Source organism: Spermophilus citellus, assembly GCF_964194105.1.
Source record: "Spermophilus citellus genome assembly, chromosome: 2".
Lineage (NCBI taxonomy): Eukaryota > Metazoa > Chordata > Mammalia > Rodentia > Sciuridae > Spermophilus > Spermophilus citellus.
The window spans coordinates 179,384,019-179,398,571 of NC_138183.1; the positions used below are offsets into that span (position 1 = coordinate 179,384,019).

A 14,553-nucleotide genomic window follows, 5' to 3' on the forward strand; every position below is an offset into this window, starting at 1 on the left:
TTAAAAATCATGTTGGCTAACAAGGGAATTTCACCAATAAATCTCACAATGAATGCTCTTAAAAATTAAATTTTTGTACTTTATAATAAAAGTGAATGATTAAAAAAACCCAGCTTTCTGAGTAATATGAAGACTCTAAACTAGAAGTATTTCCATGCCTAATTTTTCTTCTTGGAAACTATGATTCTATCAAGCATCTTAGCATTAAGGGAAAGGATTTTGAAAATTATATGCCAACTCACACCTTTTGAGGCTTACATTTAAACAGTTGCATTATAAATTTAAATGGTTTCAAATAATATAGTTTCTAACAAAATGCAGATATTGATATGTTACAATTAAATTAATCCCTTTAAACATATCCACTAGAATATAAATATAATAAATACCTGATAACAACCTCATTTATTAGAGTGATATGCAATCAAGTTCTTAATTAGCAATTGGAAATTTTTATATAATTTTCCCCTTTGAACTTGTATTTCTATTCTATTAACTCACAGAAATGTACTGAAATTCAACATATTTTTACATTTGGATTAATCACATATTTACTGCTGAAACTACTCCTGCAACAATAATGCATGGATATTGAAAGTTTCACTTTTAAAATATCATGTGAAAATAAGATCCATCCAGTGTTAATTTTTTCTTCTGACTTTGAGTAATCATTATAATTATTAGTATGTTCTATTGTTTAACATAGACATTTTCTGAGAAGTGTATCATTAGGCAATTTCATCATTGTGCAAACATCACACACATCACATCAGAGTGTGTGTAAATAAATCAAGATGGTATAGTCTAATGCATACCTGGCCTATTGGTATATATTCATATAGTATACTTCTCTTTGTATTTCTATCTATCTATTTACAATAAATCTATTTGCCCCAGAGCCATGATGAACAGAACAATGTTAGATTAAATCACACCCAAAATGATGTGATCAAGAATCACAAAAAACAGATTTGTGAGGCTGCTACTGTTGTAATGCAGCATACTGTGATTTTTTTTTAAGAGAGAGAGAATTTTTTTAATATTTATTTTTTAGTTTTCGGTGGACACAACATCTTTAGTTTTATGTGGTGCTGGGGATCGAACCCAGTGCCAGGCGAGTGCACTACTGCTTGAGCCACATCCCCAACCCCCAGCATACTGTTTTATTGTACTTTTTTCTTAGTAGTACACTCCAAAATAATAATAAAAAGTATAGTACAGTAAATCCATAAGCCAATAACATAGTTGTTATTATCAAGTATTATATACTGTGCATAATTGTATATACCACACTTTAATACAACTGGCAATACATCAAGTTTATACCAGCATCACCACAAACACAGAAGTAACTCATTGTGCTATGACATGACAGCTCTGACGTCACTAGGTGATAGGGATTATTATATTTCTATTATAATCTTATGAAACCATCATACATAATACATAGTAGACTAAAATGTCATTAAATTTCATTATCCAATGTGTAAATGTAGCCAAACAGTTCATAATAATCTCTTTTCTTCTCCTCTTTTCCTTCACTGCTGCTAGGAATTGAACTTAGGGCTTCACTTATGCTTGGCAACCATTCTACCCTTGAGCTTCATCCCTGTCCCTTTTAGAAGTTTTATTTGAAATGGAGTCTTGCAAAATTGCCCAGGCTGATCTGGAACTTCTGGTCTTACTTCCTCAGCCTCCCTAGTAGCTGAGATTATAGGCATGTACCATAAGACCAGGCACAACTCATAATTTTAAAATATATTTTAATAAACATCAAAATGATAGTTGGATATAAATGCATGGGCCAATTTATTGAAAAGTTTTAAAGAGGCCCCCTTAATTTACCAATTCTTGGATGAATATTATTTATTGAAAGGACCACTGACTCAAGATGATCCGATTCCACCCTCAGAGATTTAGTTTTAGAAATTATGAAATACAGCCTTAGAAGAATAATTTTAAAAGAATTAAAGTCAACCATGTGGTTCAGGTTGTATCTATGTTTGACATCATTTCTGTAGCACTTCTGTTTCCTTGATGAAGTAATTTTGGGGATGAAGTGAAAAGCATTATTTACAAAGCAGAGATGCTTTGCAATATTCATGCTCCTTGTAAAGGTGAATACAGAAAAATATATGTTGGCCTCATTTTTGCTATGTTCCTTTCCTGGGATCTCCCCCCTGAGGTGTAATTATCTTATACTCATCTAACACTTACTGTGAACCACAAACGTTCCTCTTTAATGAACCTCTGAACATTCTTTTATAGTTTTCATAGTATATTGTTGAAAACATCAACATTTTCTTTTATTCATTTCTACAGCTGAAGCCCAAGACAAGAGAGGATAAAATTTACAGGAAATTAGGTTGGGATTATTGGTTTCTTTCGTTAATTTGTAAGAATTCTTATTTGTTATGCCTTTCATGTTTTGAAGCAGTCTTTATTTTTATTTGGTGGTTTATTATTTTTCTTGAAACAGCAGGGCTTGTTTAAGAGTAAATGTGCACCATCTACTGTTGACATTTTGTACAGCTCTTCACTTTGTGTTTGAGCTCTGGGGCAGGCACCTGAAAGTGGTTATTTTTTCAAGGATTTTTGCATAGCATACTTAGAAAAGAATGGATCAATCTCTTAAGAGTTCATTAATTGGACAAAAGGCTCTGTATAAATAGAAGATTATATTTCATATATCTCATATATGTAAATTGCTGAAAGAACATACTAACAGGGATAAGAGGCATCAAAATTAAATTTTAAAAACACTGTATGTTGGGCAATTATTTTTAATTTGTAGGAAGTGATTATTAAACTAGTAAGCATTTGTCCAGTGTACTATGTAGAATACAGATTTAAATTAAACACTATGGACCCAGAGGTAATAAAGAGTAATTCTTTGCAATGTATTCTTACAAGAGCTTTAAAAAGCATACGAATGTAGAAATACATAGTACACATATATGCATGTTTATATACACTTATATACATATATACATATTTATTTAAATGCACATACATATTTTAAATGTATATATGTGCATATACTTTAAAATGTAAACTTTATTTTTAATAAAAATTGAATAAATATACAGTATATAAATCTTCAGCTTTTTAGTGGCACACACATATTGATCATGGATAACTTCCATGTAACATTACCTCACAATGGTTTAGGATATGGACAATATAACATTACTCTCCTAATGATGGGAATTTATGTTACCTCTAGTTCTTCATTGTTACAAATTGCTAAAGTGATTATCTTTGTATAGACTTCCTCATGAGAGTATTATAGTAGGTTGGTTACAATATTTGAGATAGGATTTCTGGTTCAAAAGTTTGCTCATTTTAGATATTGCACTATCCCAAACAAAATGCTTGAACAATTTACCTTCCATGTGTATAAGAGAGGAGTTCCTTTCTGTTTGGGCTTTTTTTTTTTTTTTTAATTCAGAAAATGAATTGTGTGATGGCATTAAATGACCATGGAAAGTGAAGGAGCTTTTAAAATCATATTGATTTCATCATTAGTTTACAAATGCACCTGGGACACAAAAATGTAATGATTTATCAGAAGCTATGGTTAATGAGTCAGAGTTCAGACTTTGGCTTACCCCAAATAATCTTGGCAGTCTTATTTTACCATGTCTGTTTTGGAATGTGGGATAGCAGGTGCCATGTTGAAAGAAACTCCCATTTATGTTACATATGTTCATATGTTACAGTAAGATGCTTAATGTGGTAAAGTATTAATAACTCATTTTTAAAAGCATAAAGAGATATTCTGAGTATTACTTTGTAAACTCCTTAGTATTGAATAACCTGTGAAAATATTATGTATCTAACTCCAAGTTGATCTTCTATTATTTATAATAAAATGTATAACATATTATAAGCTGTTGGATTAAGCAAAGGGAAAAAGGATTAACTTTGGGAAAAATGTTTAAGACTATGTCCTCTTTTGTGGCCTCATGGTTTTTTCAAAACAATATAAATTAAGCATACCTAGAAGTTCTCTCACATTTGCTCCTGTATCCTTGGATCAAGTCACTCAAAACTCTGTATCTGTAATATGAGGAGTCAATAAACTCTATAGAGTGAATTAGCTCTCATTGTAAGAGATATTCATATAGGAAAGTTAGGTCAGATTCATTCCGATATTCTTTTCTTATCCCATCCTTCCTCTCTCTCCTTGAATCCCCTTAATCTAGTCCACTGATCTTTCTTCTATTTTTTTTTAAACTTCACCCAACTTATTTGGATTAGCTTCTACATAACAGAGAAAACATTCAATCTTTGACTTTTGGGGTCTGCCTTTTTTTACTTAGGATAATCTCCAGTTTAATTCATTTACAAACAAATGTCATCTTTCTTTATGGCTAAGTAGTACTCTGTTGTGTATATATATCACATTGTCTTTATCCACTCATCTGTGAAAGGGCACCTAGGTTTGTTCCATAGCTGGCCATTGTGAATTGTACTGCTATAAACATTGATGTGGCTATGTCACTGTAGTATACTAATTTTAAATATTTTGTATATATGCCAAAGAGTGGGAAATCGAGGAAATTAATATAATTGGTTTCAGGCTTTTCCTTTCTAATACAAGTATTTACAACTATAAATTTTCCTGTACTACTTCAAATTTTCCTCTAAACACCACTTTGGATACTTCTCATAAATTGTTTTTTTTTTTTTATTTTCATCCAGTTCTAAATATTTGTAATTTTTATTGTGACTTTTATATTTTGTCCATAGGTTATTTAAAAATATTTTCTTTAATTTCCAAATGTGTAGAGATTTGCCATATATCATTTAATTTTTGATTTCTAGTTCAATTGGGAATTCATCTAAATATATAATAATTATGATTTTAGTCCCTTAAAATTTATTGAGACCCATTTTATTTCCTGGAATGTGGTCCATTTTGGTGAACATTTCATGTGCCCTTGAAAAGAATTTGTATTTCATCTTGTTGGTTGGAACATTGTAAAATATCAGGTAGTTTCAATTGTTGATTGAAATGGTGATACTGACATTTTTAATATAGTTAAAAATTTTCTGTCTACTTCTTCTATACATTACTGTGAGAGGACCATGGAAATAATTATATATGATTCTGGATCTATCTATCTTTGCAGATCTGTCAGTTTTGGATTTGTCTATATTGGTATATTTTAATAAGTAGGATTTAGATTATTTGCATTTAATTTAATAAACTATGGTTGGGTTTAAATCTAGCAGTTTCCCATTACTTTATACTGTCTCATTTGTTTGTTTTTTATTTCTTGTCTTTTTCTATCTTCCTTTAGGTGAATTTCATATTTTTTTATGATTTCATTATTCTGTCCAGTATTTACATATTAGCAACACCTCTATATTTCTTCCTTTTTAACTTCTTTAGGCCATTGGTCCCCAAACTACATTCCTTGATCCACCATCAACTGAGAAAAACAAATTCTTGAGCCCCCTGACAAGATCTGCATGGGAAGCTTTTGGGATGAGAAGCTATGTTCTATGAAGGCCTAAAGGGGATTCTAATGAAGTAGAATTAGAGAAACATTGACCTAGGTGTATAGTATACATCATTAGCTATCTAAATCCTCTTGAAATAATATTTTGCTCCTTTGTGTACTACCATTATTTCATCGCATATTTTGACATTGCTGTAATTGAAAGACATTTTTGTTTAGTACATAATTTGCCTGATATAAAATTGTTGGCATTTTGCTTTGTCTTTCAGCACTTTGAAGTTGTCATTTCATTGTCTTTTGATGTGCACAGTTTGTGACAAGAAACGCACAGTCATTCTCATTTTTCATCTTCTGTTTATAATTTGTAGTATGTCTTTTTCTTCCTTTTTGATACTCTGAAGCTCTTCTCTTTGCCACTGATTTTCAGCATTTTATTAAAGTTGACTTATTATGCTTTTCTTCGCCCTTATTCTCCTTAAGGATTCATGAGATCCTTGGATTTATAGATTTGTTTTCATCAAATTTGAGAATAGAATTGGTAATTGTTTCTTTAAATACTTTTTTCCTTCTCCCTTGTCTTCTCTCCTGTTGAGGTGCCCTAGACATTATGTTAAAACAGGTTTTTTTGTTTGTTTTGTTTTGTTTTGTTTTGTTTTGTCTTTGTTCTCTGTACAATTCAATTTGGATAGATTCTAATGCTGTATTTCAAAATTTACTCATCTTTTCTTCTGTAATTCCTATTATTCTGTTAACCCCATCCCCATTATTTATTGTAAATTACATATTATTTCTAGATTTTCTATTTTAGATCTCCAAAAATATTTTTCATTTTTCTTCTAGTCATGTTGACATTTCTCTCTGAACATGTGAAATGCTCATATCATCATGGTTTCAATATGATAATTCTGATAATTCTGTAATTTCTGTTATTCTGGGCCTGTTCCTAGTGAATGATCTTCTTCCTTGCAATAGTTGTCTAGCATTACCATAAGAAGATACCATTAATTGGTTGGATTAACAACAGATATTTTCTTTAGAGTTCTGAGGGCTGGAAGTTCAAGGTCAAGGTGTCAACATAGTTGGCTTCCTCCAAGGACTCCCTCCTTGCCTTACAGATGACTGTCCTTTAGCTGCCTCTTTATATGACTTTTTCTCTATGCATGCATAATCATGGTATGTGTTTAAATTTTCTCTGTTTATAAGGATACAAGATAGGTTAGACCTCTCTCTCTCTCTCTCTCTCTCTCTCTCTCTCTCTCTCTCTCTATCTCTCTCTCTCTCTGTTTCTCTTCCTGGTGGTCCTTGGGATTAAACTGAGGGCTTTGTACATGTCAGGCAAGTATTCAACTACTTAGCTACATCTACAGCCCTACAGTCTTATTTTAACTTAATTCCTTAAAGGTCCTATCTGCAAATATAGTGACATTCTGAGGTACTGCCATTAGTCTTCAAAAACTGGGTTTGAGAGAGAGAGAGAAAAAAAATAAGTCTGTAACTCTTCTAACTCTAGTTCGTATTTTTGTTTGTTTGTTTTAGAATTCCTGGGTTGTTCGTTTCACAAGGAGTTGAACTCAATTTTGAGGTTTAAATATCAGATGGCTGATTTTGATTTAGTTCTTTCAGTTGTATTGGACTTATTCTAGCATGCAGTTATGTTACTTGAGTTTAGTTTGAGACTTGCTTTTAAGATTCATTAGCACAAGTCTGGAGTAACCTTTAATCTAATCCTAATTTTACCAGCATTCCTAGTGCCCCTTGCAAATAAGGTGACACCTTTATGAGAATACTGGCCATTGTCCATGCATTATAGATCTTTGCATTCTGCTTGTGGTTAAACAAATTATTCACAATCCCGTGTAAACTCTGAGAATTGTTTTGCCTATTGATTCTTGGTAGTTCTGTAACTGAATTTACATAGTCTCCTTTCAAATATGAGTAGATACTATTCAGCCTAAGACTTGAATATAGTCCTCCACAGCACACTGGACCTTCTTTCTATGGATCTTTCTTTCCTTCCACATGCAGCTGCACAGATTCTTGCTGTTGGATTTTTTTTTGTTTTTTGTTTTAAATTTTATTGGTTCTTCTTAGTTATACATATGGTAGAATCCATTTTGATATAATTATACAAGCAAGGAATATCTTATTCTTAATAAGACACCACTCTTGTGGATATACACAATGGTGGTGTATTCATATATATGTATTCATATATGTACATAGGAAAATTATGTTAGATTCATTCCACTGTGTTTCCTTGTCCTAGCTACTCTCCCTTCCCTTCATTCCCCTTTGTCTAATGTAGTGAGTTTCTAGCTGTTTTGACCTCCATGAACTTCATTCTTTGTTTAGCTCAGTGAGACTGCTGGAGTTTCCCCTGTCTGTGCTGCAGCCTATAGATTGCCCCTAGGCAATAAGAAGAGGGGATTGCTAAACTTAGTTAGCTATTTTTCCTCCTGTAGGCCCTCAGGAAACATAGTTTTGTGCTGCCTATTGTCTGATACCTGAAAATACTTGCTTCACATATTCTGTTTTTTCATTTTCTAGGTTTATTTTGTTTGTTTTCTATCTATCTATCTATCATCTATCTATCTATCTATTTATTTTTGTTGCAGTACTAGGGATTGAACCTAGGGCCTCCTATGTGCTAACCAAGTGCTCTACCATATAGCATATCCCATCCTTTTTCTAGTTTCTTCATGCAAAAGGATAAATATATTCTTCTTTTACCCATTGTGACTGAAAGTAAAAATTCTATTTTCATAATTATTTGATTGTCTTAAGGTAAAAAGTTTTTATATAATATTTTCTTCAGTGTTCAGTATAAAGTTTTAGTATTTATTTAAATAAATTTCCCATTTTTTCCTAGCACTAATTATTCTAAGATAATAAGGATAACTATATTTGTCCATGATATTATATAAGATGTTAATTATTTTAATATCCTAGGAATAAGCCAATGCAAATTAATAAGCTTTGGAAGAAGAAAAATTTACAATACTATTCATTTCATGGGATCTATTTAGTCTATTTGTTAGTCATATGTGTTATTTAACTAATTAAAGTTTATGGTACAGAGTAAAAAACCTGCTTGATATTTGTCACAGTTCTTACATTGCATAAATAAAAAAGGAAAATGTGTTCAGATAAATGTATTTTATTTCCATGTGGATACTAATTTGTCACTTAAAATTATCCTTTCAAATTTTTAATGCCTTTTCTCACTCTTACCTTATTCATTACTACTCATTCAAATACACGTAGAAATTTTCATAAACGCATATCAAGTGTCTAATGAAAGAATTGTCATGGTCAAATGTGTTTAGTAATTGACACCTATCATTTTTTTCTCTTAATATTGTTTTGGACTTACTAGTGGCAGGTGATAAACAAATTGAAGCACACTATTCCATCTATGTCTGATCAAGAGGAAATCGGTGCTCATAGTTACATTTAAAAAATTTTCCTGAATTCTGGTATGAAAAAAAATGAGGTGAATAAATATTTTTCTGGTACATATTTACATTTGAAAGTCATTGGAAACTTCTTTCCCCCATGCAAAATAACAAGTTAACTTTATTAATACATTAAATCCATACTTCTTGTCCTGTTTGGCCTGATTTTGCACCTGATTTTTCCTTTATTTCACTTTCTTCCCAGGAAAACAGTTGGTGTTTTCTGTTGTGGACCCAGTTCAATTTCCAAGACTCTTCATAAATTAAGTAACCAGAACAATGCCTATGGAACAAGATTTGAATACAATAAAGAATCTTTTAGCTAAAACCCTATGTGGTGAACCAGGACTCTAAAGAAGGAATGAGTGCAATTCCCAAGACTTGGAAGCTCAACTGAATCGACCAGTTGTGTTATGCCAAAGAGTAGCAAGCTTTTCTTATTTATGATTATTTAAAATGAAAATGCAGAGAATGTGGCAGCATGACAGGTCACATCACATGTTTAATCTGGAAACCAAAGACCTGAGGAATATCTGAAGTGGTGATTCACTTTTCAATGTTCAAATTACAAGAACACTATTAGATGCACACTGGTAATCTTTATGGCAAATTTGGGAACTCCCTGGTGAAGAGCTGAACTCACTTACTCTGAAGCTGTTAGCTGTGGTCCTCTTTAAATTGTTTTTGGTTGAACAAATACAAGATTGAAAAAAATTAAAAATTCGTTGAAACACAGATTACATTTCCTACATTGCATATAACAGAGTAGCTTTAATTTGGAGAGGCTCCAGGCAAATATATTTGATGTTTGAAAATGCAGCATATGATTCTGGTTGATACTGGTACTTTGTGTCAGTATCCAATCTTCTTCACCACTGATGCTAATACCTCTCTTTGTATCTGTACACAGCATGTTAACTGAACCTTCTGCAGATGTTGATATATCATCTATTTTTTATGTTTTTCTCTCTTCCTTGTCCTCTGTCTAGTGAAATCTGTCGTTCTTTACTATCATTAGACACAATGATTCAATAAGTTCTTTTCATCTCCCATTTACTTAATCTATTACTACTACATAGTAATGAAAATATCATTACTATAATTTTAAAGGGACATATATGCTAATAACTTTTTTCCTTTTTCATTGTTTTAGCCCCTGCTATTTTTTTCACTCCCCTCACCCCCAGATATAGTTTGTCTAAGGTTTTAGCTCAAAGTACTTTGTCTGATTTGTACTCTGAGATCAAAGAGTACTATATTTGGTAGCAGGCACTGAAATATAAGTTTCATCTCTTTTGTCACACATTGCTAACCCCAACATCCACTCCCAGTACTAGGATTGAACCCAGGGGCATTAAGCTACATCCTCAGACCTTTTTTAATTTTTATTTTGAGACAGGGTCTCACTAAATTGCCCAGACTGGCCTTGAACTTGCCATCCCCCTGCCTCAGTCTCTAGAGTAGCTGGATTATAGGTGTGTATACATGTTGGTTTATGATGGAAACAGTTAAATTGTAGTCACATTCCTAAACAGGGACCTGCTGTTTTACTTTCTACAAAAGTAGATGTACCTCACTAGTTATTGAAATTTCAGTTTAGAATTAAGAGTGGTATTGTTGCACTGGGTGATGTCATAAATTCTTAGGATTAAAATTACTGTTGGGACTATGCTGTATGATTCCATCAGTTTGTAATGCCAGGCAGTTATATTCTTGCCTTAGAGGAAAAATCCTCTTTACTACCCTAAGAATTCAGGCATTCATACAATTTAGTGACTTTTGTTCAGTAGACATCTATGAATTATCATCAAATAGAACAAATTTCTGAAATCAGCAATTCACTTGTCTGATCTTTATTAAAATCTTGCAAATAACACAATATACTAGATGCTGTTTTTTTTTTTTTGGCTATGATTCAACAATAGCAATCGAGCATGCTAAACCATTCAATGCTGTTCTTCATTTGCCTGGATTTTTTTCTTCTCCCTTCTGCAGAAAGAAGGTGAGTCAGAAAGTGATTAAAAAATGTGCAATGCTCCTGCAAATTTACATCTGAAAGCGTAATTAATAACTAGTACATCTTAGCAAAACTTTCTAGATTAAAAAGAATTTTCATGAAAACATGTAACAGAAAGAATTAGTAAAAAGAAATGAGTTTATGCAATCTTTATGTGCAATACTGACTTTACTGATCATAATGTATTTTTGTGCTTTCATTAGGGCATTTAATTTTGGTAATACAGTAATATTTTTTAAAAGAAAGGTGGTATTTCAGACCAGGTTTTCTATGCTAAATGAAACTCCATGCCTCTTCTAAATTCTAGTAGATGTTTAAATATTAATGTTCAACAGTTAAATTTTGTTTCTGTTTATAAGAATGAATTTAAAGCACATATGATATCTTCATTTTGCTTTGAAGAACTCTTCCTATAGGGAATTGTTGTAGTACAAGTCTTCTATCACTAATTTTAATGGCAACACACAATAAAATTGAAATGATGTCCTTGGAATTTCTATAAGCTCACCTTACCTTTGCAACAATAAAGCTGTAACATTTGTTCACAAATTTTCCATGTTTCAGAAGCAATCTGTTCCTCAGGAATTAGCATTTGAGTGCACATTAGCCTGTTAGCCTCAGGAATTGGGATTATCAGTGTCACAGGCTAGTGGTGTGACTAGGACAAATGACTTCTCACACTGGGGCTAAAGTTTCTGAAGTTAAAGTTAAGATTGGTAATTCTTAATTTTTGAGAACTTAATTCAAAATAAATATTGTGCCACACAATACATTGCATATAACATTTGGGACTACAAAAACAATGTTTAGTAGCAAGAACAGATATTTAAGGACTTCTGATTTAAAAAAAAAAGATTATTCTTATAGGCCTTTCTTCCTATACATCTTTTTTTCCTTTGGTCTTTTGGAAGAAACTATCAATTTTGTATAGGATCATACTAAGGAATTTATGGGCAAACAAATTCCCTTTGTATTTTCCTAAAAAAATAGACGGATGGTACCTTCTATCATTTCTTAAACTTCCTGACTCCCCTTATATGTGTAAGGGAATTCTTTAGTTTTACATGTAAATAATAATCATAAAAACCTCAGAATTGAATACATATATTCATATGTGCATATATTTGGGGCTTGTTTTACTTTTAACCAGTGACTTCAGGTGAAAATGAAATGCTTGATAGTTATTCATTTAGGTACTTAAAAATTTCAGTTGAGTGACTATGATAGTACAAACATCTGAAAAAAAAAAAAACCCACAATTTAGACCAGGCATGGGTTGAATTGAATTGATTTAATCTACATAGCCATATTATTTCCAACCATCCCTTCCCTAATCAGTTTTTACTTGGATTACCTATGGAAGGTAATAGATTGAAATTATAAAATATTGTCAAAAAATCTTGTTAGAGACAAAAAGGCTGTTGCCATCAATAGATAATGCTGATGCTGAAGAATCTGCATTATATTAAAGAGAGAAACTTTTCAGGAAAAGTTTTTGCTTTTCTCCTTAAGGATGGTTGCCATGCTGACCAGAGATTTTTTTCAAGTTAGTCAATGGGGCAAATCTTTGTTTCTACTAAACAGTTTATTATTTTTCTCATAGCTTGGATTTTTTTATATTCAATATATTACAGAAATACAAAACACTGATGGGATCCTTATTTTGCAGTTAAGGAAACTGATGCCCTAAGAGAGAGATTATAACTTGTCTTAAATCATTAAGATTATAACAGAGCTGTGGCCAGTGCTACTAAAAGGCTCTTTTCACACCCCCCTGCCGAAATATACATCTAATACAATATCTAGTCTCTTTAATTTGAGTCTCCTTATAAAACTCCTAGTTAGTGTTGGGTGAAAAATAAGGTACTCAGCAGTAATTCCAGATGCAGATACAGACAGTCACATTTTTTCCAATTTGTGTTCTGATTCTAAATTTGTTAGCCTTATATGTTTTGCCTAATAGAACATATTTTCAGATATCAGTTTCCAAAACTGATAATTATGTTAAAGATACTAGATTCTCGAGAACTTTGCATTGGAAGGATACATAGTTGTAAAATTTCTAGGAAATGCTAATACTGTAGTTTTAAATTAAGGTTCAAAAATGAAAGTCACAACTTTACCAGCTTTTTAACTACCCAGAAAAATATTAATATTAAAACAAGTGACTGTTGTTCTCTATTTACATAACCATAACTTGCTTCTTGTCCAGGAGGAAAGAACCAGCCTTTTGTAAGTCAGTAAACAGGAAATACATGGAATCAAGCTTAATGAGATTGGCATTTATTTCAGCCACCAAAAAACAATGAGAGCCCACTGTTTCCCTCTGTCTAAATACTGGCTCTGTTGCCCCAACTTCTTTATTCCATTTTGTATTTTTTTTAAGGACAGAGTTACAAAAGTTAGCTAGACTAAATTTTCCTAAGAAAAAACTCAGAAGATTTCCAATACCTAGCAAAGAAGAGTCCAATAAAAGAGACTAAAGGTTATGTAAATTTTTTAAAATAAGCAGACACTAAATAATGTTGCTTTAGAGCAAATACCAATATTGTAAATGTACTGTGCTACCCTATATATTTAAGAATTGCTCGGTGAAGATACGAACATTCTCATAGAAGCAAAAGTAGAAAGAAAAAACAAATTATAGAAATAAAAATTATTTAAAACATCAGGATGTAATCCTCCTATCTTATAAGATGCTCAGGTTGAGTGTTAAAACTGGTTATTTATTTGGTTTGGGAAAAAAATTTTAAAGAACCCAGTGTCTCTTTTTAGGGAGCTTTTCACATTTTCATTGGCACTATAATTTAAAAGAAATTTTGTCTTTTATCAAAATTATATCTCACTTCTTTTAAAAACAGAGTTCTGTGAGCTGCTGTTTGACCTAGAGAAGACCCTAGCATTCCTGATGAAAATCAGCATTACATAAATATGCTCATGTACATGACAATAAAGAAGGGAAGGGTGCCATGCATTGCTGAGTGACACACACCATAATATTCTGTCATTGAATGGTGATATTTCACAGATCTTATTCATCCACCCAGGGAATGAAAACGTTCTTAATACATGCAGAAACGGAAAACCACAGTATCTCTGTTGTATCATTACAGTGTATCAATTCACCTTTATCAGCACATTCATTTGAACCTCGTTATCAATTCAATATAAATTGATTTTAGGAGTGAGAAGTCTACACAATGCATAAAATGGGGTCTTTGCTTATCTGGTAATAAGTATATTGTGGCCTACACATTAGCTAGGGAGATACTATTAAATCTTTCCCCCCCCCCCCTTTCTTCTTGGGAGAGACCCAAAGGAATGCAATTACTGCATGTATGTCAGAATGGGACCTGTGTGGTACTCTATGGTGCTATTAGAATTGCTGCACACATTCCACAGGTACCCAGGGGCTGTGGTTTAAGAAAGTATCAGATTTTGAGTCAGCCTGGCATCTTTAAGGACAGATCTGGGTACTCTCCATGGGCTAATAACCTTTATTTAAAGATGATGATTATTTGCATACCAAATTCCATTAAAAGGAAATTATCTTTATTTTCTTGTCTTTTTGTTAGACTTTGTTTTAAAATGAAAGGTAAGAATAGCAGAC

At 32.1% G+C, this 14,553-nt stretch overlaps 1 protein-coding gene across 9 annotated transcripts in view; it reads left to right on the top strand.

Moving 5' to 3' along the window:
- NOX4 (NADPH oxidase 4) overlaps window positions 1-11,482 on the top strand; it is a 189,392-nt gene extending 177,910 nt beyond the window's left edge. For 7 of the 9 annotated variants that reach the window (XM_081281667.1, XM_081281669.1, XM_081281675.1 and 4 more), the window contains one exon: window positions 9,132-11,482. In XM_081281667.1, the coding sequence (XP_081137793.1) occupies window positions 9,132-9,252 (121 nt within the window). In that variant the 3' untranslated portion in view covers window positions 9,253-11,482. Of the gene's footprint in view, window positions 1-2,322; window positions 2,501-9,131 lie in introns of those variants that run through there. The other 2 variants (XM_081281668.1, XM_081281670.1) reach the window with 2 other exon arrangements.
- The last annotated feature ends 3,071 nt before the right edge of the window (window positions 11,483-14,553 follow it).